General features: G+C 57.7%; 1 protein-coding gene across 1 annotated transcript; it reads right to left on the bottom strand.

Moving 5' to 3' along the window:
- Window positions 1-6595: 6595 nt before the first annotated feature.
- Window positions 6596-22192, bottom strand: PPP1R9B (protein phosphatase 1 regulatory subunit 9B). The gene is made up of 10 exons (XM_007941919.1): window positions 20831-22192; window positions 16542-16674; window positions 14717-14837; window positions 12564-12668; window positions 11132-11267; window positions 10368-10520; window positions 10201-10254; window positions 7298-7527; window positions 6859-6955; window positions 6596-6649 (listed from the first exon to the last, which is right to left on the bottom strand). The coding sequence occupies exons 1-10, from the start codon at window positions 22190-22192 to the stop codon at window positions 6596-6598; spliced, it is 2445 nt and encodes an 814-aa protein (XP_007940110.1).
- Window positions 22193-23117: the final 925 nt, after the last annotated feature.

The raw sequence follows: 23117 nt of genomic DNA, 5'->3' as shown, positions 1-23117 counted from the left end.
GGAGGGTGGCCAACGGAGCAGGCAGACGAATGGGGCTCTGGAAGGGATGAAAGAGACCTAAGGAGAAGCGCAACTGGGGAAAACCCGGGAAGGGGTGGACCCCAGAGGAAGCCTGGGGTGGGGGAAGGGAAATTGTGCAGCTACAGAAGCCAGTGCCCCCTCCCCATAAGGCCCAGTCTTTCATCAGCCCCAAGCTGGTGCCCATCGGGGCACCTGATGGGTCTCCACCCCACCTCAGAGCGCTGCTGGAGATGGGGTGAGGATGGAGGACAGGGCACCTACTCCGCTCCCAGCATCCCTACCCCCTGGGTGGCGAGTTTCTCTCCGATCCATCAGTCCAACTCCACACCGAGCAAGAAGGAGTTAAGCCCTCTCCCCTCCCCCCACGCCAGTTTTTTATGAATTTCACCAGGCAGCGGGCCAGAGGGAGGGGATTAGGGACACAAATCCTATCTCCGCCCCCTCCTCTGCTAACCCAGCACCCCAGTCCGGTGCAGGGCCCCTCGGGATAGAAGAAGAAAGATTCTTGTCGCTTCGCCCCATCAACCCCACTCGGAGTCCTCTAGCGAGCCCCCAGCCCGGCGTCCCCGCCCACCCTCGAGTACCCGGGGTCCTGGCCCCTCACCTCCAGCATCGGGCATCTTCAGCGGCCGGCGCCTCGGAAACCCCTCAGGCCCATGGTGCTCGAGGCGGGGGCCCGAGTGGGAGAGGGGCGGGGGCCGTCACCCCGGCCGCGGGGGGCTCCTGGCGGGCTCCCTCCGCTCCATCCCGGGTGGGGGTGAGGGTCGGCCGGCAGGGTCCGGGGGCCCGAGGGATGCGGAGCGGGTGTGGGGAGAGAGGGAGAGGCTTGCGGGAAGCCAGCGGCGGGCGGGGCTGGACCGGGAGACCTGATGGGAGGATGCTCCGTGCGTGTGTGTATGTGTGTGTGTGTGCGTGCGTGCGTGTGTGCGTGTGTGTGTATGTGTGAGTGTATCAGAGAGAGCGAGAGAAAGCGAGCGAGCGCGCCTGCAAGAGAGAGCGCGCGCCCCCGCCCGCCTGACTCGGGCCCCCGCCAGACGAAGGGGTCCGCGCAGCGTCGCGTCAGCCGGGGTCCGTGGGGGTCCAGGGGAAAGGGGCGTTGCGGGGGGCGTGTGGCGAGGAGCCCGGGCGCCCAGGAGACAAAGAGCGGGCGGGAGGAGGAGGGGCGGTGGCAGGAGGAGGGCGGGGCGGCCCCGCACGCAGCAGCCGGGCCCGCGGAGCCCGGGTGGCCGCTACTTCGTGGCCCGCGGGAGAGCGCGCGTCCGGGAGTCGGGCAGGGAGGCGCGCGCAGGAAGCCAAGAGCCTTCTGCCTCCTCCGCGAGGCCAGTGGGGGCTCGTGATGCATTCATTCAGCATAGGGCTCCAGAGCGGTCCTGTGCGTCTGGGCCTGAGGGGGACCGCGGTGAACAGAACCAGCCTGGGCCAGGCCGTCGGGGCTCGCGGTCTAGTCACCGGGTCAGACAAATGGGGAGGCCCTCCTACACCCCGGGTGCTGGGAACGCTACTTCACAGAGATGCTTCACACCGGGAGACCCCACGCGAGGGAGCCTGGCCCGGCCTGGGAGTGGGGGTGGGGTGATCAGGGAGGATTCCTAGAGGTGTTGGCTTCTCCTGCAGATCTGGGTAGGTTGAGAGCGCCAGTGGGGCTTGGGGTGGGTGGGGAGGAGGGAAGATGAGGTGAGGCTGGAGAGGTGGGCGCGGGGCTTGCTCTCCCCCCTGAAAGTCGTGGTGGTGGGGGAAGTTAACAGAGAGGGACACAGAGTTTCATTTTCCGAAGAACCTTCTGACTCCTTTATGGAGAATGGGTGGGAGAGGGCAGCCTGAAGACTGGGAGACCCCTCAGGAGACTTGGGAGATGATGGTAGTGGACATGAAGATTAAAGATCAAGTAGAGAAGTATTCAGGATATAGAACTGAAAAGACGACAGGACCCAGGGACTGACTAGACTGAGGGATTGAGGGAGGAGGGGTTGAGGATGATTGAGGGTCTTGGCCTGAGGCATTTAGCCCTGGATGAGGAGCAGGTGGGGGTGGGGTAGATGAGATCAGACTTGGACCTGGTGAGCAGGAGGTAGTGGCCAGCCAGCCTGGGGAACTAACGTAATAATCAACAACACACTAACATACGGTGAGGGCTCAGGATGTGCCAGACACTGTACTAAGCACTTTTCTTGGATTATTTAATGCTATCCTTACAATAAACCTGAGACAGGTGTTCTTATTTTAAGCAGAGAAAATAGAGACTTAGGAGAGTGAAGTGGTTTTTTTCAGAGCAGGTGGTGATGTTGGTTATGGGATCCAGAGCTTGGAGGATAGAAGTGGAGTCCAGAGATAGAGGAGTCCCTGATAGCCGGTAGGAGCTTCTGCAGCCCAGTGCCTCTGAGAAACTGTGGAAGGTGGCATGTTGAGCCAGGATGGTCTTAAGGCTATGGATGTTGTTATTCTGACTCACAGCAACCCTATAGGACAGATTGGAACTGTTCCATAGGGTTTCTTAGGCTGTAGTCTTTATGAGAGCAAATCGCCAGGTCCCAAGGAGCTGTTGGTGGGTTCAAACCTCCAACCTTTCAGTTAGTATCTGAGTGCTTAACCATTGTGCCACCAGGGCTGTGGATGAGGACAGAATCAATAGCCTTTGGGGGCTGAGGGAATCCAAGGAGTTATGTGGCAGCTTTGGGGTCTCTGGGTATCTTTAGAATCTGCTGGTGGCCATAGGGTGCTAGCTAGATTGTGGAGCTCTGGGAAGGGGGTGGTGGCCCTCGATGACAAGCTGTAGGGGCTGAGTCAGTGGTCATTAAAGTGTTATTACAGTGCATGAGGCTGTAGTGTACTGGTATATGCTGAGATCTGGGTGGTGGGCTCGGGTGGAAGGATTGATTATAAACCCCCTGTAGATCCCAAAGGGAGCTCTGGTAGCATAGTGACTAAGACACTTGCCTGCTAACCAGACGGCTGGTGGTTCAAACCCACCAGCCACTCCTCGGAAGGAAGGTTGGGCAATTCTACTTCCGTAGTGATACTGCCTCGGAAACCCAAGGAGGGGTCGCTATGAGTCGGCTTTGACTAGACGGCACATAACAACAATAACAACAACAACATAGATCCCAAAGGAGCTCTGGTAGCATAGTGTCTAAGGCACTTGACTGCTAACCAGAAGGCTGGCGGTTCAAACCCACCAGCCACTCCTCGGAAGGAAGGTTGGGCAATCCTACTTCCGTAGTGATACTGCCTCGGAAACCCAAGGAGGGGTCGCTATGAGTCGGGGCCGACTCGGCAAATAACAACAACAATAGATCCCAAGGGTTTGGAGATGTGATGGATAAGGTCAGGGCTGGGGGTGGTGTCTGTGGGAGGGTTCTGTTAAGTATAGGATCTGGGAGGACCTCCTATTCCTACTGATACCTAATTACCTAGAAGTTAAGAAAAGCTTCTTCCCTTAATTTCCTTCCCTGGTGTTGGAAGTGCTCTATTAGTTAGAGTGCTGGCGTGGCAACCTGCTCCCAAGAACCAGGCAGGTGACAAGGCTGCATGGCCTATACCAGGACTGCCCAGAGCCACATGACACAGCCCCCAATATGGACAAATGGGGAGTCACTTCTCAGGCCTGAGAAACTCACAGCAAAGCCGTTATCAGCACCCCCAGCCACACAACTCATTCAGCTTAAACATGGGGGCCTACTGGCCCACCTTTTGGAACATAACAATGTACACACAACGGATTTCCTATCCAGCTAATGGACAGGACAAAAGGGAGTGTCAGGACTCTGCCGTGGATGCTTAGCTCCAGTCAGACTCGCAGAAGCCCTCACCACAACTGCTGTATCTTCTCACCCAGGAGGGTCCAGCAAATTCACCTCTTAGTCTTCTTGGCTGGGTCCCTGAAATGGGACTGATAGCCTTTCAGCTTTGATTCTGGCCTCAGTGGCCCTGGGGTTCAGTGACCTCTCATTCTGGGACCATGACCTGTGACCTTGTGATTTGGTGGTTTCTGAGCTTGCGATTCGGCCACCAGATCTGTCCTGGGCGTTCCCAGGACTCCCACAGCATTCCAAGGACGCTCCTCTTGAGGAGCATGGTCATCATTTCTGGGATTCCAGATGACCCTCAGCGAGGGGACAGCAGTGGGACTGGGAGGGTCCTACACATAGCCCTGAGCTGTCAAACTGGGATTTTTGAAGAGAAGCTATGGGAAGCGGGAATGTGCCTTGACGTGAAATGTGACTTGTAAAAATGCCATTCCCCCCAGGGAGTGGCTGCCCCTGGAGATAGCTATCACTGGAAATTCTGACAGAGGTCACTCATCTTGGATATTGTCGGGGACTCACCAAGATGACCTTTAAGGGCCCTAATGCTGGGACTTGTATTCCTTATGGCAAAAGGAGGAGAAAGCAAGAGTTCCCTTGAGGGCAGGCTACTGAATCAAAATGTCTTCAAGTTTGTGTTCTCTCACAAAAACACACCAGCACCGGGGCAAGGAAAGGTGGTCCAGGACTGGCCAACTCTCCCACTAGCTCTCATCCCTCTCTGGGACTTCAAAGATTGTCTATCAGAGCCAGTCAGCAACCAGACCTGCTGTCACAGGGCAGGGGACCAGAATGGTTAAAGGACTCTCAGGTCCACCAAGAAAGGGGACAAGACTGTTGCCCATGTCACTTCCCACCCCCAACTGCCACCTCCAGGAAACTTTTGATCCTTCAGGTAGCTCATACAGGGTGCTTCGTGAGAGTAGGGGCTGGGTATCCCCCTCACTTCACAGGGCTCAGGATTCATCTTACCGTATCTAACCTATTCTCTGAATTCCTTTAGAGGCCAGAAAAAGAGGAATGTGACCATCAGGAGGGACTCTCTGGAAGCCCCAGGCCTGCCCACAAAAACTAGATTAAAATGTGAGAAGTGAAGGGAGGAATGATAGCAGAGGGAATTTGCTGGAACCCAGAACAGAGAACTGTGTCGGAAGAACCTCGGCATCAGAGACGGCACTAGTGGGAGGAGGAACCACTGGGCGCAGATTGCCATCCCTCATCCCTTTCCCGTCCCCAAGTCCCCTCGCCAGCGAATCAAGAAACCAGGCAGCGGGGCTCTGGGGGCTGCTTTTATGGGGACGACCTGACAGAGGGCATGGTCCGTACAAAACCAGGAACAATACATACATATATATATATATTATATACAGAGACGCGGTCCCTTGGAGGGCGGGGCAGGGGCGCCCGCGGCCCCGCCCACTGGCTCCGCCCCGCCCCCCCACGGTCGGGGATGAGAGAGGTGAAGCGTGCAAGCCAGGGCCTGGCACTGCGACAGCCAGCTCTTCAGTGGGTGGGGAGCACGTCTGGGGGCTGGGAGGAGGGGGAGGCGCAAGAAATACTGATCGATGGCATGGTCTATTTACAGGGGGCGGGGGGCGGGGTGGAGGAGTCAGAACAGATGCAATAGGGTTGTCAGCTTTCAAAAAATGAACAAAAACCCAGGCTTGGGCCAGGAGGAAGGGGCAAAATGACAGATGGATTCTGAGAGTGGAGGGGACCCGGGGGGGGGGTCTCACCTCCCTTGGTCCAAGCCCCAATTTGGGGTTAAAGTGGGGAAACGGAGTCGGCTTCACTTAGAAAGCAGGCTGCCAACAGGGCAGCCCTGTCTCCAAAAAGATGAGTAGTAAAATTTTGCCCTCCAATCAAACATTGTAAAACGGGTGGAGTGGGAGTAGGGTGAGGCCGAACCTGCCATGTCAGTACAAAGCTTCCAAGTGTCTCCCTTAAATGTTCCCCTGGCCTAACAGCAGTGTCTCTGCAGCCAGGCCCCCTACGTTGACACCCCTCCCCTCCCAAGACCCCAAAAAGGCCATAGAACAGTTTCAGGAGGAGGTTATGGCTATTTGGCACCTGGGGGAGGGGAGGCACAAGGAGAAAACTGAGGGCTGCAGCCCCAGGAGAGGGGGAGCTGGGGACAAGGTGTCCTGGACTCTCCCTTTTTTCTACTCTCACGTTCAGTGCAGGGCTAGGGCCAGCCTCTGGGATCTGAGTAGACCCTATCCCTCCCAGAAGGGGAATAGAGACAGGAGGGGGTGTCAAGGCAACCGCCCCCCCTCCCAAGGAGGAGGGTCAGAATGCAACAGAGACATCACAATGATGGGGTGGGGAACGGCCAAGAAGGTAGTCTCAAGTCAAGAGGCCCAGGAGCCCAGTGGGCAGGGAGCAGCCTCCAGTTGGTGAGATGCTGGGAGAACCCCCAGCCACATTCCAGTCCAGAGACAAAGGCTGGAGGTTGTAAAGTCTGGCAGTTTGGTCTGCAGGTCCTTGTGTCCAACCACCACCCAGGCCAGCCCTCAGCATCCCAGCCTCTGTGCCTCAGCCCCATGGGGCAGGAAGGAGGCTGTCCTTCCGGCCACCTCTGTCTGCCCGAACCACCTGAAGGGGGCCTGTGGTGTGGGCCCTGTGGTCCCTGAAGCTGGGGGAGCTGGGGTGGTGGGGTAGGGAGATTTGGGGCACCTGTCCCCAGGCTGGTAGGGGGAGGGGCAGAGTATTGAGGACAGGGGAGGGAGGACAATGGGACAGGATTAATTATTGTCCAGTCGGAATGATTCCTGTTAAGTAGAATTGGAATTCCTCAGTGTTTGCAGGTTTCCTTCCAGTTCTGAGATCTGGAAAAAAAAAAAAAAAGAGAGAGAGAGAGGGCGGGAGGGGGTCAGGCCTGGACTGGCCATGGACTTAGCCCATAGGCCCCACCGGTACATGACTGAGCTCTATGCCAGCAGCATGGCTCCTCCCCTTCTCCTCCAGGCCCCGCAAAGTGGGTGCTAGGCGGGCCTTACCTGCTGCTCCTTCCACAGGGCCCTAGTCCTGGGCCTACCTTGTCCAGGAGTTTGTCCATCTCTTCCTTCCTAGCCAGCTCTGACTCCTCTAGAACTCGACGCTGGGCAGTCTCCTTTTTCAGGAACTCGATCTCCCTGGAGACAGATGGTGGGTAGGGTGGGTGTCTGGCCTCTGTCTAGGGAGTCTCCTGGTCCTTGGCCCTGGCCTCAGCTTCACCTGGGAAGCGCTGCCACTTTTCCTATTCTTTGGTCAGGAGGCCCCCGGTCATCCTGAAGCCTCTGGGACGTGGCCCTATGCTGGCTCTGGCACCCAAGTCATTCTGGGTCCAGGCACCCCCACCATGGGGTCTTCCAGCTTCTGTATTCCTTGCCTCCCTATTTGCTTAGGGGTGGGGGCGGGCTGCCACCAAAGGCGTTTCTATTCTCCCTGGGCTCTGGCCAAGGACCCCGGGCCCCCCCACCCCTGCAGCCACGTACTTCTGCTGGTAGTCCTTGATGAGGCGCTTGGCCTTGCTGTACTTGCGCTCCAGGGCCTGGTACTGGGCCTGGGTCTCCCGCAGGTGCTCGTCCACAGCCTGGCACAGGCTCTGTGCCTCCCCCCAGTAGCCCTCCAGCTTCTCCATGCGCTCCTTGTTCTCCTCCACACTCTGCTCCAGCTGGGCCTTCTCCAGCCGCCACCGCCCCTTCTCCTGCTCAAGGCTCTGCAGCTGAGAGAGGAAGGAGTAGCCCTGGGTTGAGTGGCCAGAGGGAGCCAGGCGGCAGTCCCCCATCCGGAGTCTCTGGGAGATTCCTGCCCGTATGGAGCACCCCAACTACTATCTCTCCATGGCTGAGCCTGAGGACTGAGGTCCAGAGAGGGAAAAGATGGGACCGTTAAGCTCAGAAGCCCCAGCCAGGGTCACTGACACTGCACCCCACTCCCAGGGAGGCAGGAGGCCTGCGACTAGCTCTTTGACTTGGGGCAAGGGGAGCTCCATCTTAAGTGTCAATCCTCCCATCTGTAAAATGGGAGTGAGATACCTGCCTTGCCAAGCTCCCAAGGGCTACAGTGAGATGATGGTAGAGTGAAAAAGCAGGGCTGCTGAGGGTCACCACTGCTGTCTCCTTTCTGACCAGTCACTGCTTCTGTGGCTTCCTGAACAATCCTGACTCCCAGGTCACCCCAGGGCAGTCCTCTCCACTCCAACAGTGCAGACCTGGACCCTCTGGACCCTCTCTGTTCACTGATCTGGGCACGGGGTAGGTTCCTGTCCCCACACCATCGCTGTGCACCCTGAGCTAATCCTGAGCTCCAGCTCAGCTTCACTCCCGCTCCACCCTTGTCCCTCAGCTCCTCACAGGCACCATGCCCCAAACTGGACCTCTCACCCTCCTATGCCTCCCTTCCTGACTTGCTCACCTCTGTGAAAAAGGCACCACGCCATCTCATAGCCACCCCAACACTTGGCCTCGAGCCCCTGCCTGCCCTTCCAGATCTGTTTGCTGCAAAACTCCTTGTTCTGTGTCCCAGCCACACAGGCCTCCCTACAGATCTTCAGACTTGCCACAGGGCCTTTTCATGTGCTATACCGTTAACCTGCAATGCCCCATCTACTCTCCACCTTGCCTAGCCATCCCCTACTAGCTCATCCTTCAGCTCTCTGCTCAGAGTCTCCTGTGCTCCCTCTAACAGCACAGCCCCACACCCACTCCTGGCTGGACTGGGTTCCTCTGCTCAGGAACCCTGTCCTCTGCTACCAAGCCCCATCTCCATTTACAACAATACAGCCCCTCTATGCACAGACTGTAAACTGCACAAGGTCAGAGACCAAGTCTGCTTTTGCCCATCACAGTACCTGAAATAGTGTCAGGCACTTAGAAGGTTCCCAAGAGATGTTTATAAATTGATTGCATGTAGCAACCTTGGACTTACCACTCCCCTTCAGGCTCTGCATACACCCAAGAATGCAGCCTGTCAAGCTGACCTCTGAAATGCAGTGCTAACTCACCCTTCCTTTCCATACCCTCTTGTCTGTACTCTGGGACTCTGGGCAGTCCTGGGCCACCCCTGCCAGGACACATCCCCTGGCCTCTAAGTCCAGCCCACCCTCATGCTCTCTCTACTCCCAGGCAGTGACCATCTGAAAACTCCCATATGGCCACACAGCCCCATGCTGTCCACAGGACCAAGGCCAGGTCCTCAGGGATGGGCAGGACTCTTCAAGCCACAGCCCTTTCAGCATCTAGCCCTGCCTTCCACTTCTACCCCCCAGGAACGCCTGCCACAGCTGGGCAGGCCTCCTCGCTGCCCCAAATCCAGCCTCTAAGCTCAAGCTCATCTTCCTGCCAGGAACACCCTTCCTTCTGTCTCAGGCACCTAGACCTTGCTTTCCCTCCAAGGCTCAGCCTCACTCTCCCCTCGTACATGTGTGCTGGGTGCACATGCATGCATGGGAGTGTACATGCACATGCACATGCACCTGGGGGGACAGTGTCTGGATGGTCCTGTGTACCCTCAGCCCATCACTCCTCACCAAACTGGAAGCCCCATGTCCAGTGTCCAGACCCCAACAAGGGCCCAGTTCACATTTTTAAGATGTGGTCTGTGTAGCTACATGCCTATGAGTGCACTGGCACCTAACGTCCTTGTGAGGATGCCTGTGTGTGGCACATATGCATGTTTGTGTATGTCGTGTGTCCCAGCTGGTGGTGTCAACATGAGCACGTCTGTGTTGTTTGTCCAGGTGACAGTGTGCATGTCCCATGATGCCCTTCCTCAGACCAGGTGATATGAACTATGGTTGTGGCCTGTGTGTCTCACAGCTGGCCTGACTACAGAGTAGGGCTAGGATCCAGGTTGGCGTACCTGTGTGTGATGTCCTATGATCACTTTTGCAGGGATGTAGGTTCTGGGAGAGTGTGCTTACTGTGTGCCCTGGTCCAAGCTAGCAAGTGCCAGTATGTGCATCCCTGGATACTTTGTATTTACTGCTGGGCCTATGTGTACAGGACAGCGGTGGGACAGTGGGAACATGTAGCCTTCTAGAGTGTGACTTAGTGTGACTTCATAGAGTAGCTAATAGCTCAACTTACCCTGTGCTTGGTACCTGCCCTGTATTATAACATTTAACCTTCACAATGATTCTGTGGTGTTGGTACCATTACTACTCCATTTTACAGATGAGGAGGCTGAGCCAGAACAGCCAGCGAGTGGCAGAGCAGATGGGTCCAGGGTTTGAGCTCTCAACCCCACATTCCCTTGCTTCAGAGCGGCCTATTCTATGTGTGCTGAGGGCAGGCATAAGAGTGCCAGCATGTGCTGGTGTGAGGAGTGGAGTGGGGGGATCCTACCCTCCCAGCCCTCAGACCCTATTTTCCGCCCCCAACACACACACCCTCACCTTTCTTTTCAGTTGCTGAATCTCTGCCTCAGTCACAGCATGCTTGATCTGGAGCTGTGGGGACAGAAGGGCAGAGGCCCTCAGCTCCGGCTGGGGTAGGCAGTGCTGCAGGGCAAGAGGCTGGTCTGCCCTTGCCCTCCACACCCCGGAGAGCCCCCTTGTCCCACCTCCTTGAACTTGTGCACCAGCTTCTCAGGCTCCATGTCCACAGGGGACAGCGCGTCCTCGTTCTCTGCTAGCTCAAACACCTCAATGGCCATCTCACCACCAGGGAACGTAGGGCTCAGCTCCTCATCCTCGTCGGTGGCGTACTCTCCCGTCTGGGAAGGGAGATAGAGGGCTGTAGATGCGGCCTCTGCCCACCCTTGTGACCAGGACTTAGCCCAGCAGCAGTCTGCCCTTGTCAGACCAGGAGCTACCCAGGGGCATGGTTCATGCCTGCCCATCGGTCTAGGGCCTCCACCAGAGCCAGGGTTTGTGTCTTCCCCCAGTAACCTTGGGAGTTCCCTGAAGGCAGGAGTATTTTCCCCATAGGTCCAGGGATCCCAGAAGAAACAGCCAGGACTTCTCCCCTCACATGAGGGGTCCTCTGAGGCCTGGAGCTGTCTCTCTCCTCAGATTAGATTCCCTGAGGTCTGGTACTTGCCCCTCAGAGTGGGGGCATTTTGAGGGAATTGTGTTTTCCTTTTAGTCTTCTGAAACCAGTAAAGCTCTCAGAAGACAAGATATGACTCCTCCAACAGACTAGAGAAGTAGGAATTCTTTGAGGGAGGGGTCTGCAGCCCCTCCCTCACACTGAGGGCTCCCTCCAATAACGGAAAGGCTCTTGGGGCGTCTTTACACTGTGGAGAAGAGTGGCAGAGGGTATCTGCAATGCCTCATTTAGCCACCAGGGGGCAATCACACTTACAGCCAGGCCTGGAGCCCCTACCTCCTCATCATCCTCCCCATACTGGGAGTATCTCTGCTCCATCATCTCCCGCTGCCATCGCTCCTGTTCCAGGGTCTGTTGAATTAGCTGGGCCACTTCGCTCTGTTCTCCCGGCCGCTCCCGACCAATCATAAACCTGCAGGGGCACCAGGGTCATCTCCCTGCCTCCTGTCCTAGGTGCCACCACTCTCCCAGTTGGGGCTGCCTTCCAAACCCAGGCCCTCCCAAAACCAAAGCCAAAACCAAACCCACTGCCACTGAGTTGATTCCAACTCAGAGTGACCCTGTAGGACAGAGTAAAACTGTCCCATAGGATTTCCAAGGCTGTAAATCTTTACGGAAACAGACTGCCACATCTTTCTCCCATGGAGTGGCTGGTGGGTTCCAACCACCAACCTTCTGGTTAGCAGCCAAGCACTCCAACCACTGCACCACCAGGGCTCGCTCCCAGGTCCTCCCAGGGGAGGTGAAATGAGAGGGCTGAGTCCAGAGGCTGAAAAGTGTTAATAATGAATGGGGGAGCCAGGGGCCCTTACTGAGTTTCCTTCCCAAGGGAAGCAATGGGGCCCACCAGCCTCCTGGCCAGTTTCAAGGGAAAGAAGATGTCAGTTAAACTTCGGACTGGGCTGTGGAGAGCATAATTCAGGAGCATCCAGTATGCTCTGTCCCCAACCAGACAGGGGAATGGGGAGATGGCCACCCCAGTAGGGCTTGGCTGTGGAGGTGTATCTTGGGTACTTTCCAAGCCTCTGAGCTTCAGGAAGGGGCGGGATGATGGTGATCGGAGATTAGGATGGAGAGGAAATAGTGGAACTTCCAGGCACCAGCCCCTCCTCCCCATGGCCACCCACATCCTGTTTCTCTTCACCACCCTTTCCTGGGGGCAGTACCCCTCTTAGAGGGGGTAGAGGATTATCCCTGAATGTTGTACAAGAGATGGAATGGACACAGGCAGCTTCTAATCCACCCCCCACCCCCGAGGAAGGAGAGCATCTTCCCAGGATTACACAGGGCTGTGGAGGGGAGAGATGGGTTCCAGGTGAAGGGAATCCCCCCAAGTGTGGATGGCAGTCTCCCTGCACCTTGCAGTTCTTCACTAAATGAGCCAGGGTCAGGCAGGGGGAAAGGAGAAAACTTTTTATCATATACAGGACCGCACAAGTGCACTGTTTAGAGGGTGTGGTGGATGCTGGGCCTGCCTTGATGCCAGAGGGCTGGTGGCCAGCAGTGGCTGGAGAGCACTTGGACGGGAAGGCAGGCCTGGGGCAAGGGATTATGGGACAGCAATTTCTTCAGGCTGGGAGTCAGTGGAACCTTCTCTCCCAGAGTTGGGCCACCCAGAACCTTGACTGGATGTGTGCAGGCGGGCAGGATGGCCAATGGGGTCTGAGCCTCCTGCCTGCTCCCTGTCCTCCCCTGCCCCCGGCCTCACCGCACGCGGCCCTTGGTATTCCGGAGCACGGAGGCTGCAAAGCTCTGAGTTACTCCCACCAGACTCGTTCCATCCACCTCCACCAGGAGATCATTCACCTGAATCCTAAGGGAAGTAATGGTTACTAAGGGGTCACAAAGGAAACCAGGGAGCTGGGGTAGAGGTAACCTCCCTCCCATCAGCAAGATGAGGCTTGGTAACCACAGGGGTCTGGTGATTTGTCCATCTGCATAAAATACATGAAGCCCGGAGGACCAGGTGTCAGCCAGGCCCACCTGTGTGGACAGTGAAACCTACGCAAGGAAAGTAGAGACATGCATCCAAGACCAGGAATGGTAGTAAACACACTTCCTGTCACAATCACCCTGTCTCCTCCTCCATCACACCTGACAGAGTGGTATGATGTCTACAGAGCTCATATCTGCCCATGCACACCCATGACACACAGCCATCACATGTATACATTTCAGCAAAGACCAGTGTCCACAGACATCTATCCAAACGCCTGAGATATGTGTCACACACTCTCTCGGGTTCATATACACTGTCCCATGGAGTCACCTCACCCTGATACAGGTGTACACTCCCCAACACACTCCAGCTGTGGCATCTGAGGCTCTTGTTCTCCACACAGAGAGAGAAATTGGGATGGTCAGTCTGGCCAGCTGAGGGGCTGAAGAAGGGTCGGGGGTCCCTTGGCCATCTCTCCCTCCACTCCCACATCCCTCAGAGTGCCAGTACTTCTTGTAGGTTTCCCCCACAGAAATGGAGGAAATGGCCTATTGTAAACAGTACACTCCACATGCTCTGTGCTCCCATGAAGGCACGAGCTTGGGCACAAAACATCACATGAACAAAAGTCACGTATGTACACACACTCCCCAAACTGCCAGCAGGAAACAATAGGAAAAGGTTCTGGAAAGTTCAAATCAGGGGCTTGGTGGGGGGTAAGTGCTGAGCAAGGCTGTCAACCTTTCTTTCCCTGTCTGCCCCCCATGCAACCTGGGCTACAAGAGGCAGAAGCCCCCATGAATGAAACAACTCCACCTCTTGCAACACAACTCCAGAGCCATCCATACCTCACAGAGACACCTGCTACCTCTGTCACATGCAGGAGGTCTGGGTTCAAATGGTACCACTACTAGGTGTCCCTGATATCAATCTGCAATTAACAACAACCCCAGGGGATACCCTAAAGCCTTGTCACCTCATATCCTACCCCTCAATTCACATAGTTGATGAGCCAACAAAGAGGTCACTGGGCTGCTGCCCTGGTCTCCAGCTTGCCCTTTCTGCACCTCTGATCCAGAGCCCTCAAGGCCCCTTCAAGCCAAAGGGGCTGACCACATGCACACACAGGCACGCCACCAAGAGCAGCCTTAGCTCAAACCATACCCAGCTGCTTTCCTAGCCACATCACACACCTGGATCCCCTGCCTTCTGCTCCACTGGGACCTGCTGCTACTGGCTCCCCTCTTAGAACCTCTTCTCCATCTCGTTCTTCGGCCTAACTCTCTCCTAATCATCCTTCAGATCTCAGCTCAAAGGTCCTTCCTCCAGAAAGCCCTCCCTGATACCCAGACAGGTCAAGTCCTCCTGTTACATGCCCTCAGGGAACTCTGCACTTTTCCTCCACATTATCATTTTCTGTGTCCACTTGTTTAATGTCTGTCTACCTTACTACACTGCCTGCTTCCCCAGGGAACAGCCCTCACCGCTGACTTCCCAGGCCTGCCACCAGTACAGTGAGAGAGTCAGGGACTCAATGTTTGTTAAATGAGGAAAAAAAAAAAAAAAAAGCTCCATTGTACTTCATTAGGCATGCAGCCTCCATGCTGCCCCTCTCCCAGCACCACTGAACCCCCCAGCCCACAGCATCGACACACTCATCCTCCCTGTGCACAAGCTTCTAGAATGCAAGCACAATGAGGGCAGGGGTTTCTAAGTTTCTTTCACTACCGTACCCTCAGGGGCTACAAAAGCACCTTGCACCATTGTGCTCCATGAATATCTGAGCTCTACACACAGAGCACACAAGTCTCCTAGGTAACGGCCCATCCTCAGGCTCAGTGGCACATCCCACAGATGACAGCTGGTGGGGGGAAGGGAAGGGGGTTGGAAAGGGATGAGGGTGAGGCAGTGGAAGGTAGTACCTGCCATCCCGGTGGGCTGCACCGCCCTCGGTCACGGTCTTGACGAAGATGCCCAGCTTCTCCAGACCCATGTCTGCCCCAGCCCCCATGCCAATGATGCTGATGCCCAGGCCCTCGGAGTCTGTGAAGCAGAGTAGTGTCAGGTGTCAGGGGAGAGCAGGCAAGAAGCTCCAGACCAAGGCTTGCAGGGGATGGAGTGGGAAGTTCTCCACCCCACAGCCCTCACTCTAGGGCATAGTCCCCCATCAGAAGTAGCCCATATGCTTAGGGATGTCTCACAAGGGACAAGGTTCTATCCATCTCCTCTTCGTCAAATCAACTAGGATGGCTCTTAAGTCACTCTCTCCCCTCTGTCCCCACCCAAATAACTGAGAGGGGCAAGGTCTGCCAAGGTGGCAGGGGCCTGAGGCTGTGGTGCATACGGGTCAGGGTGTGAGGTTGGGATCAAGTTGGGGGGCTATGGGGTCATGATGAGATGGAGTTGTAGTAGCCGTTTTGGGGGTGGTGGGCTGTGTGGCTGTGATGGGAATGGGGTGGTGGTGGCCATGATGGCAGTCGTGGGCTGAGTAGCTGTGACAGAGTGGGGATGGGCCTTGGTCCTAAGCCTTTTTTTTGTCTTTTCCCACCCTAAGCAGTCTCATCCATATTCACAGCTTCAAGGACCCAAGACCTCCCAGATTTCTGCCCCAAAGCCCACTCCCTATACCCACCTACCCCTGCCTGGCTGTTTCATGGGCTTCTGACATTCAAAGTCATGATCTCCCCCAACAAATAGGCTCATCCATCACTCCCTCACCAGGGACGGTACCACTACCCCCTGGCTGCTAAGCCTGGGCATCATGTGGATTCCTCTCTGTCCCTCATAGCCTTGCCCCTGAGCCTGTGGATTCTACCTCAGAGTCTCTCTCAAGTGCCCCCACCTCCCACAACGCCATCATCCATGCCAGTGATCTCTCTCCATCCACTTGTACCCTCTACTCAGGCCCCACACAGAGCCTGAGTGATCTTCCTAGAACACCCTTCTGCTGAGGGTGGCAAGGGCCATAGGCTATTGTATACAGACAAGGTTGTGGGACTCGGGTGGAGTTAGTGAGCTATGTGGCCATGATGGGGATGGGGTGGTGGCCATACCTCCTAAAGCTTCTGGGCCATCTTAGAAAAAATGCGGTGTCCTTCACATGGCCTATGAGGCCTCATGTGCACACCCTTCTTCCCCTCACTGTCAGGACCCAGGCAATCCCACGACTTCTCCTCTGGGGTCTCGCTAAATGCAGCTTCCTCCATGCAGGCCTCTCCTCTCCTCTATCCCCCATATCTCCCTAATTCCTCCTCTTCAAATCTCAACTCAAAAATCACATTCTGGGGCATCCCCACACCCAGGTTGGTCAGGTTGGTCACCCAGGTCTCTTGTTCAAATGCCTCTATAGCAGCCGCTGTCAGAGTGGCTAAGGATGCAGCGGCGTGGGACTGTTCCATCAGTGTCTGCTTCCTCCACCAGTCTCCCTGAGGGCAGAAGCCATGCCTGCTTTTACCCAACATAGCCCAGGACATGGTGCATAAACACTCTGAAGATATTTGTTAACTGAGCAAAGCATGTTTCATGATAGGGCTGGTGGCAGGTGTGAGCTTGTGCTGGACTGGAGACCACGTGTGCTGTGGGGCATAGATAGAGGAGGAATGGGGGAAGGCTGCCAAGGGACCATGGTACAGATAGAAGCCACAGAGCTCTGTGGAAGTCCCCAAGGGCACAGAGTGAAGCTGGCACCAGAGAGGAGGCCCAGGTTAACCCCATCTGTGCCCAATGGCCTGGCCCCTGCCCTCTCACCTTTCTCCAGCTCCACAGGGAACAGCTCCAACCTCTCCACCCGCTTCTCCAGCTCATACTCAGCAGAGGCTGCCATGGGATCCACATCCTCATTGCGACGATCATAGTCCTCATTGGAGTAGGTGCTGAACACCTGTGTGTGTGTGACAGGACTTCTCAGAGAGGCCTGGGGGTGCAGGCCAGACACCCACCCCATGCCTTGCTCCCCTCTTGCCATATGGCTCCCCTGCACACCCCAGACAGGCTGGAGATGAGGCCTCACCCAGCCCCATGATGACCCCAGCTCTGTGATCCTGGCCAATCGCTGCTGCCTCTGGGACTCAATGAAGGACCGTCTAACTCTAGAGACAGGGAGCAAGAGAAAGGGAGCCAGCTTTGCCTGGTCTACATTATCACTGTCTTCCCTGACCAGCAAGAGTAGGGTCTGGGTAAAGGGAAAGGAGGAGAGATCCTACAGAAACGATCAGACTCAGGAACCCAGACACCCAGGCAGAGAGAGATGGGCAGAGAAGGGCAGAGATAATGTGAGCCGAGGGCCTGGAGGGCCTGATGGAAGTGGGGTGAACATACAGACACAGGCGGCAGCAGCCAATAGCAGGAGAGAGAAAGGAAAAGACTGAGCAGGAGAAGAGGGGAAGGGGAGGAGGGGAGAAAGGACAGAGAAGATGCTGGAGGAAGCCAGATGGAGAGGGTGGGGGAGCCAGTGGAGACAGGGGGAGGAGGGCCAGGGTACAGGGATGGAGAGGCAGAGAGGCACCTGGGGGCCCAGCCCTAAACTTGAAGTCAGATGGTGGGGGTAGGGTAGGAGGCTGAAGGACCAACTCTACTACCATGGAGAAGGGCAGGCCCTCCACCCCCCACAAACACCACTACCCCATGCCTTTTAGGCAGCAGCATCAAGGGAGAATGCCAGGTGCCCGTGGCCTTCCCTGTAGATCCAGGCCTCAGTCTCCTCCAGTTATGCCCTCCATCCCCACGTACCAGGAGGCCAGACAGAGGCCATAGAATCTGATTCCTGGGGAGAGCAAGGTCAGGGAGATGGCAGGCTCCCTGACATTGTCCACAGTGGACCCAGGCCCTGTGGGGGCCCAAGCCAGCCCTGCCTGGATATACCCTGTGCCCCACCCCTCTGCTGTGTCCCAGTTCCTGCATCTCTCAGCAGAAAGGGGAATACCCCAGTCCCTTCCTCCTCTGAACTGCAGAAGGTAGGGCAGGGACACTCTGGGAGTGCCTAATTCTGGGCCCAGGCAAGGGTGCCCCAGTGGGAGGTTAATGAGCACCATCTAGGGCACCGTGATGTGTTCGCACTTCACTGCCTGCAACGACAGACTGGCACCACTTGGAGCCAAGTGGGGGCGAGGAGGGGTGGGAGCAGTTCCGTCAGATGTGCAGGGCCTGAGATCTAAGGAGACACCAGGCTCCTTAATGGGGTACTGTCACCCTGTCAGCAGGAGCACTCAGTGTCCCAGCCTTTGTTTGGGCCTACTCTTGTCAGCACACTGTACACACACACACACACACACACACACACACACCAGGCCCACTCCCATCAGCAGGGGCTCTGGAGATTAGAAGCCTGGATGGGAGGGGACTATGCAGTCACTTAGCTCAATGCCCTCGGTTTCAAAAACTCTGGCTGAGACACTTAAAGTTCATGGTCAATTCATGACTCTCCCTCCATGTGGCCAGTGGCCCTCTGGCCTGCCTGCTCCCAAAGGGCTCCCACCCCAAGAAAGGGACTACCCATTTGCACCTAGTTCAGAGGGGCCAGGTCTATTGCCCAAGGTCACACAAGCTGGCCAATGGTAAGACAGGAGGAGAGTGCCCCCAGTTGGGTCCTGGTGGGTGGGTTACTGGTAACTCTGTCCCTACCACACGTGCCCCAGGCCCTGGGACAGGCCCCTGTGAGCCTGACCTCCCTGAACTTGCTCTGGCCCACTTTTACACCTGAGTTTTCTGACCCTCACCCTCTGTTCCAGCTGAACAGGTCCCTTCATCTCTTTGTAGTGTCCTGGGTTAACCAAATTCCCCCCATTACACACAGACACTACCAAACAGACACACAACCCATGACCTCCAAATCATATTCAACCAGGCTGCCCTGGGCTCTGCCTCTCAAATCCCACTCATCTTTCCAATCCCACTCCCTGCAGGAAGTGCGGGCCTTAGGCTCAGGGGCCGCAGACCACCCTTCACCCCTCCTAAGGGTGCCCACCATGATGTGCCCAGCCTATCAGGGTGCTCCGAGCCTAGTCTCCAGGTGATAATCTAGAATTGGGCTCTCAGTCCCCAGCCTCCATAAAGGCAACAACTGGGTCACCTGTGGGGCACAGACCCTGGGGGCTTAGTATCAATGTGGGGGGTGGGGAAGGAAGGGAAAACGAGCACCCACTGCCCCAGGGTGGAGAGTAGGAAACCCCCAACAAGCCCAAAGTCAGGCACACCAGGCCCAGGGCACACACCAAGGCTCTCACGCTTGGGTGAGCATCAGTGTCACCTGGGAGTCGGGAAGCACTGCTCCAAATCATGTTCTATTTTTTACCAAAAAATCAGGATAACATGTCAAATATAGACAGAGCTCCAGGGCCGAAAGACCAAATTCCACCTCGGAGGGGACTGGGCTGCTCAAGAAACATCTGTGGGCAGCAGCTAGGGAAAGGATTTCCCAACTCCCTCAGTGGTCCTCACCCCCTCCCCACAGTTCCAAGAAACACTGGAAGTCCCAACCACTCCAGGATCCCAGATTGGAGGAGGAAGGGGACAGAGAGAGGAAGTGATGTTCAGGTCCCAGTCCTGGGAGGGGGCTGGTCACTGAAGAGAGTGGTCGACTCTGTTCATCTACTTCTAACTTTCCAGGCCTCTTGCTGGGGTGATAGGGTGGGGAAGGGACAAGGGACTGAGGTTGAGATTCTCTGGTGGGTGAGGGGCAACCTGGGCAGCTTCTGTGTCCCTGAGTAGTTATGGAAACAAGAAAACAGATGTGGAGGGTGGAAGGTGTTGGAGAGAGGATAAAGGCTGGGCAGGGGGCCCAAGGAATGTCCAGAGTCTTGGACACCCCCATTGGCAGGCGAAGCTGAGGCTGGGTGGTGAGAAAGAGCCCTCTAGGTTTGCCAGCCAAGGGTGGAGAGGGCAGGTGGGGGGGCTGGGTCCTCAGTTCTCCCCTGGGAACATGGCACACACCCCTCCCCCTCAGTGCTGTTCTGAGGATCTCCAAGCACTGATACAGCCCACTAACGAATCACCAATAGTGGGGGGGGGGAGCTGGAGGAGGGGGCAAACAGGAGCTCAAATGGGGCAGCTTAACCCCTCTTTTAGGGCATTCAGGGAATGTGGCAAGGACTCAAAGGGCCTGCCTGGCCAAGGCCATGGGAGTGTGTCCTGTTGAGAAGCTGTAACCAGTGGTATAGCAGCCACTGCCAGGTGCCTCATGGGGGAGGGGGAGCGCTCCCCAACCCCTTCTCTTCCATGCCCTAGAGAAAGAAGGCCTAGCCCCTCAAGGCCCACATTAAGTGCCTCTCCCTGTGGAACTGGGGACCTTGGTAGCTAGCCCAGACATCCAGGGGACTGAGTCCCAGCCTAAGCCTTCCCCTCACCCTGTCACAAGGTCCCATCTCAGTGCACCCTCACAGACATGCTTCCTTCTTTCACTTCTGCAAAGTTGGGGTGGGGGCTATAGGCAGAATGGAGGAAGGGCTAGTGCCCTGCATGTTCATTTTGGGAAGTTACCGGTTCCACCCACCCTCTGTCTCCTGCGTCTGTTCAATGCCCCTCACCCTCTCAGCTCCTGTATGGGGGTGGAGGAAGCAAGGAGTATTTCTAAGTTCCCGTGCCTCCTAGGCACCCAGAGTACAATAGGACAAATAGGGGAGAGGGATCTCCTGAGGGGAGACAGACAGACAGACACACACACACACACACACACACACACACTGTTCCACCATCTTAGCCTCTGCCCCGGCAGCCCCAGCCTCTGGAGGTAGGAAAGTCTGGGCCAGAAGGGAAAACAGGTGTCCCAGGACCCCCATCGGGCAGGACGGGTGCTGCGGGAGCACTGCGCAGGTAGCAAGCAGAGGGACCTGAGGGCAGGGCATGGCAGACCACCCTCATCCCAGGCCCGGAAATCATTCCCCTCTGACAAACAGCTGGAACTCCCCCACGCCCCTCTCAGGGTGGTAACTTCTGGGAAGGGGGCTGGGTGGCAGGGACTGACTCAGCCTGCCAAACTCGGCTGGCGGGGCGGGGGCGGCGGCGCGCACGTGGCAGGGGCGGCGCGGGGGCGGCTCACTCACTTGGATAGGCGCCGTGCTGAAATGGATCTTCCGGCTCGGGGCCGGGTCCTCTTCCTCCGAGAGCCCCGGGATCTCCACACACCCCGACTCGGGCTCATAGGGGGGCTCCCCATCCTCCTCGTCCTCTTCGTCCTCTTCTTCCAGGGCACTGCCCCCAGAGTCCTCCCCAAGCCCGCTGTACGCGCTCACGTCCACCAAGTCCGCTTCGGAGAAGTCCTCCTTTTTGGACTCGTCCGCCTCCTCAGGGACCAAGTCCGGGGCCCGACCATTGCCCACCCCCTTCTCTGTCGCCGCCACCTCCTCGGGGGCCGCTTGGGCCTTCTGCTCCTCTAGCGCAGGGCTGGCTGTGGTGGCCACGGTGCTCCCATTCTCCAGGGCCGCGTGGACCGTCACCTCGGCCTGGATCACCTCCCCAAGCACCGCCTCGGCCTCCGACTCCCCGCTCTCCTCCACCTCCACGGGTTTAATCTTGCGCACCTCCCGGGGCTTGGGGGGCGGCCGGGCGGGGGCCACTCGATGTTGCGGGGGCTGCTGCCCTCCGGAGCCGCGCTCCTTCTCGGTGGGGGCATCCCCCGACGGGGCGGGCGGTGGCGGCGGTGGCTGGAACACCCGGGACCGCTTACTGACCAGCTTCGAGTTGACTTGCGGAGCCCCGGCAGCCGCGGCCCTAGGGGGCACGGGCCCACGGTGGAGGCCGGTCCTCAAGTCGGCCTTTTCGAAGACTGCGCTCAGCTGGCTGACCGTCGGCGACACAGCGTCGGCGTCCAGCTTGTCCAGCGCCTCGGTGCTGCCGTTGAAGCGCACCACGACGTCCAGCTTCCGGTCCTGCAGGCCGGCGCGCTCCTGCCTAAGCAGCCGCCGCGCCGCGGCTTCCTTGTCGCCGCCCGCGGCCGCGGGGACGCTGCGTTCGAACAGCTTCCGCGTCTCCTGCAGCCGGGACGGCGGGTGCGGCGGCGGCGCCGGCTGCGCGGAGGGCGCGGGCTTGGAATCGAAGCGGCTTACGCGCTCCGACACGCTGGTGCCCAGCTTAAGCAAGGCGCTGTGGTCCACGTTCTCGTTCAGGCTGCTGGCCCGCGGCAGCGACAGGCGCACGCCGCGCTCGGGCGCCCGTGGGGCCTCTGCCGGGCCCGCGCTGCCGCCCGCCTCGCCCGGCGGCCCGGTCGTCGTGCCCATCTGCAGGAACATACTTTTGATGCGGTGGACGTTGGAGCCATATTTCTTGTGGTGGGCCGTCTTAGGTGCCTCCTCGGGCCCGGGCGCGTCGGGCGGCTTCAGCGCCTGGATGCCCGCCTCGTAGGCGCTGCGGTGCGGAGAGGCGCTCCGGAGGGGACCCCCGGGCCCCCGCGACTCCGTCTTCATCATGGTGGGGGGAGCTGGGTTCACATCCCCCTGCTCCCCGTTCTCCCCCGCCAACAGGCGGCTGGCCAAGTCAGGACCACTGTCCCCCTCCCCCCGGGAAAAAAAATAACCTGAGAGGCTTTTTTAGGCTCCCCCCAAAAATCAAGCTGCCCAAAGCAGTTACCCTGCTTTAAAAAAAAAAAGAAAAAAAGAGAGAAAATCTCTGAGCGTCCTGTGTGGGTCGCCTCCCCAAATCAAGCTGCTAAAGACCCTCTTAAAAAGCCGGAGCTGCCTGGTGTGGCGGCCCCCACCCAAAATAGAAAAGCGGCGGCGGGGCCGGTGGGACCGCGCGCCCAGCCCGCGAAGCACCAGCAGCAGCGCTGGCTCACATCGTCCGAGGCGGTGTCAGCAGGGCTGGCAGCCCGAGCGTCCCCCACCCCTGCCGGAGGCCTCGGCTCTCGGGGAGCCGGGCACCCCGACGCCCATGGCTGCTCCGTCGGCCCGGGCCGCTCCGCCGCCGCGCCTCCCTCCCTCCCTCCCTCCCCCCCGCGCCCCGAGCTCGGGTCTTTCTCTCCGTCTGCCTGAGCCGCTGCTGCCGGAGACCAAGCGGCTGCCCTTCTCGCCGCCGCCGCTGGGGGACTGGCATCTCTGGGTCCTAAAGGGATCGTATTTCCGGGGCCAGAGTCTGTGAGCCCACCCCTTCCCTTCCACCAGAAGGAATCCCCTCCCCTGCCCGTCCCTCTACGAGAGCCCTCCAGTGCCCCCAGACCCTAGCCAATCCTCTTCCACCCTTCCGTCCCACCTCTGCCTGCGGTTTGTCACAACTCACATAACCGCCCCCCCATTAAATATTGGGGGTAAGGCAGTCAAGCCACAGTGGTAGTGTGACCCCTCTCCACCCAAACGTGAAGAGAGATCGGTGGAGAAAGGTCACTTCCCTCCAGATCCT

This window comes from Orycteropus afer, unplaced genomic scaffold (genome assembly GCF_000298275.1).
Source record: "Orycteropus afer afer isolate SDZICR_OR568_19922 unplaced genomic scaffold, OryAfe1.0 scaffold00085, whole genome shotgun sequence".
Taxonomy (NCBI): domain Eukaryota; kingdom Metazoa; phylum Chordata; class Mammalia; order Tubulidentata; family Orycteropodidae; genus Orycteropus; species Orycteropus afer.
This window is presented reverse-complemented; position numbering and strand designations above follow the sequence as displayed.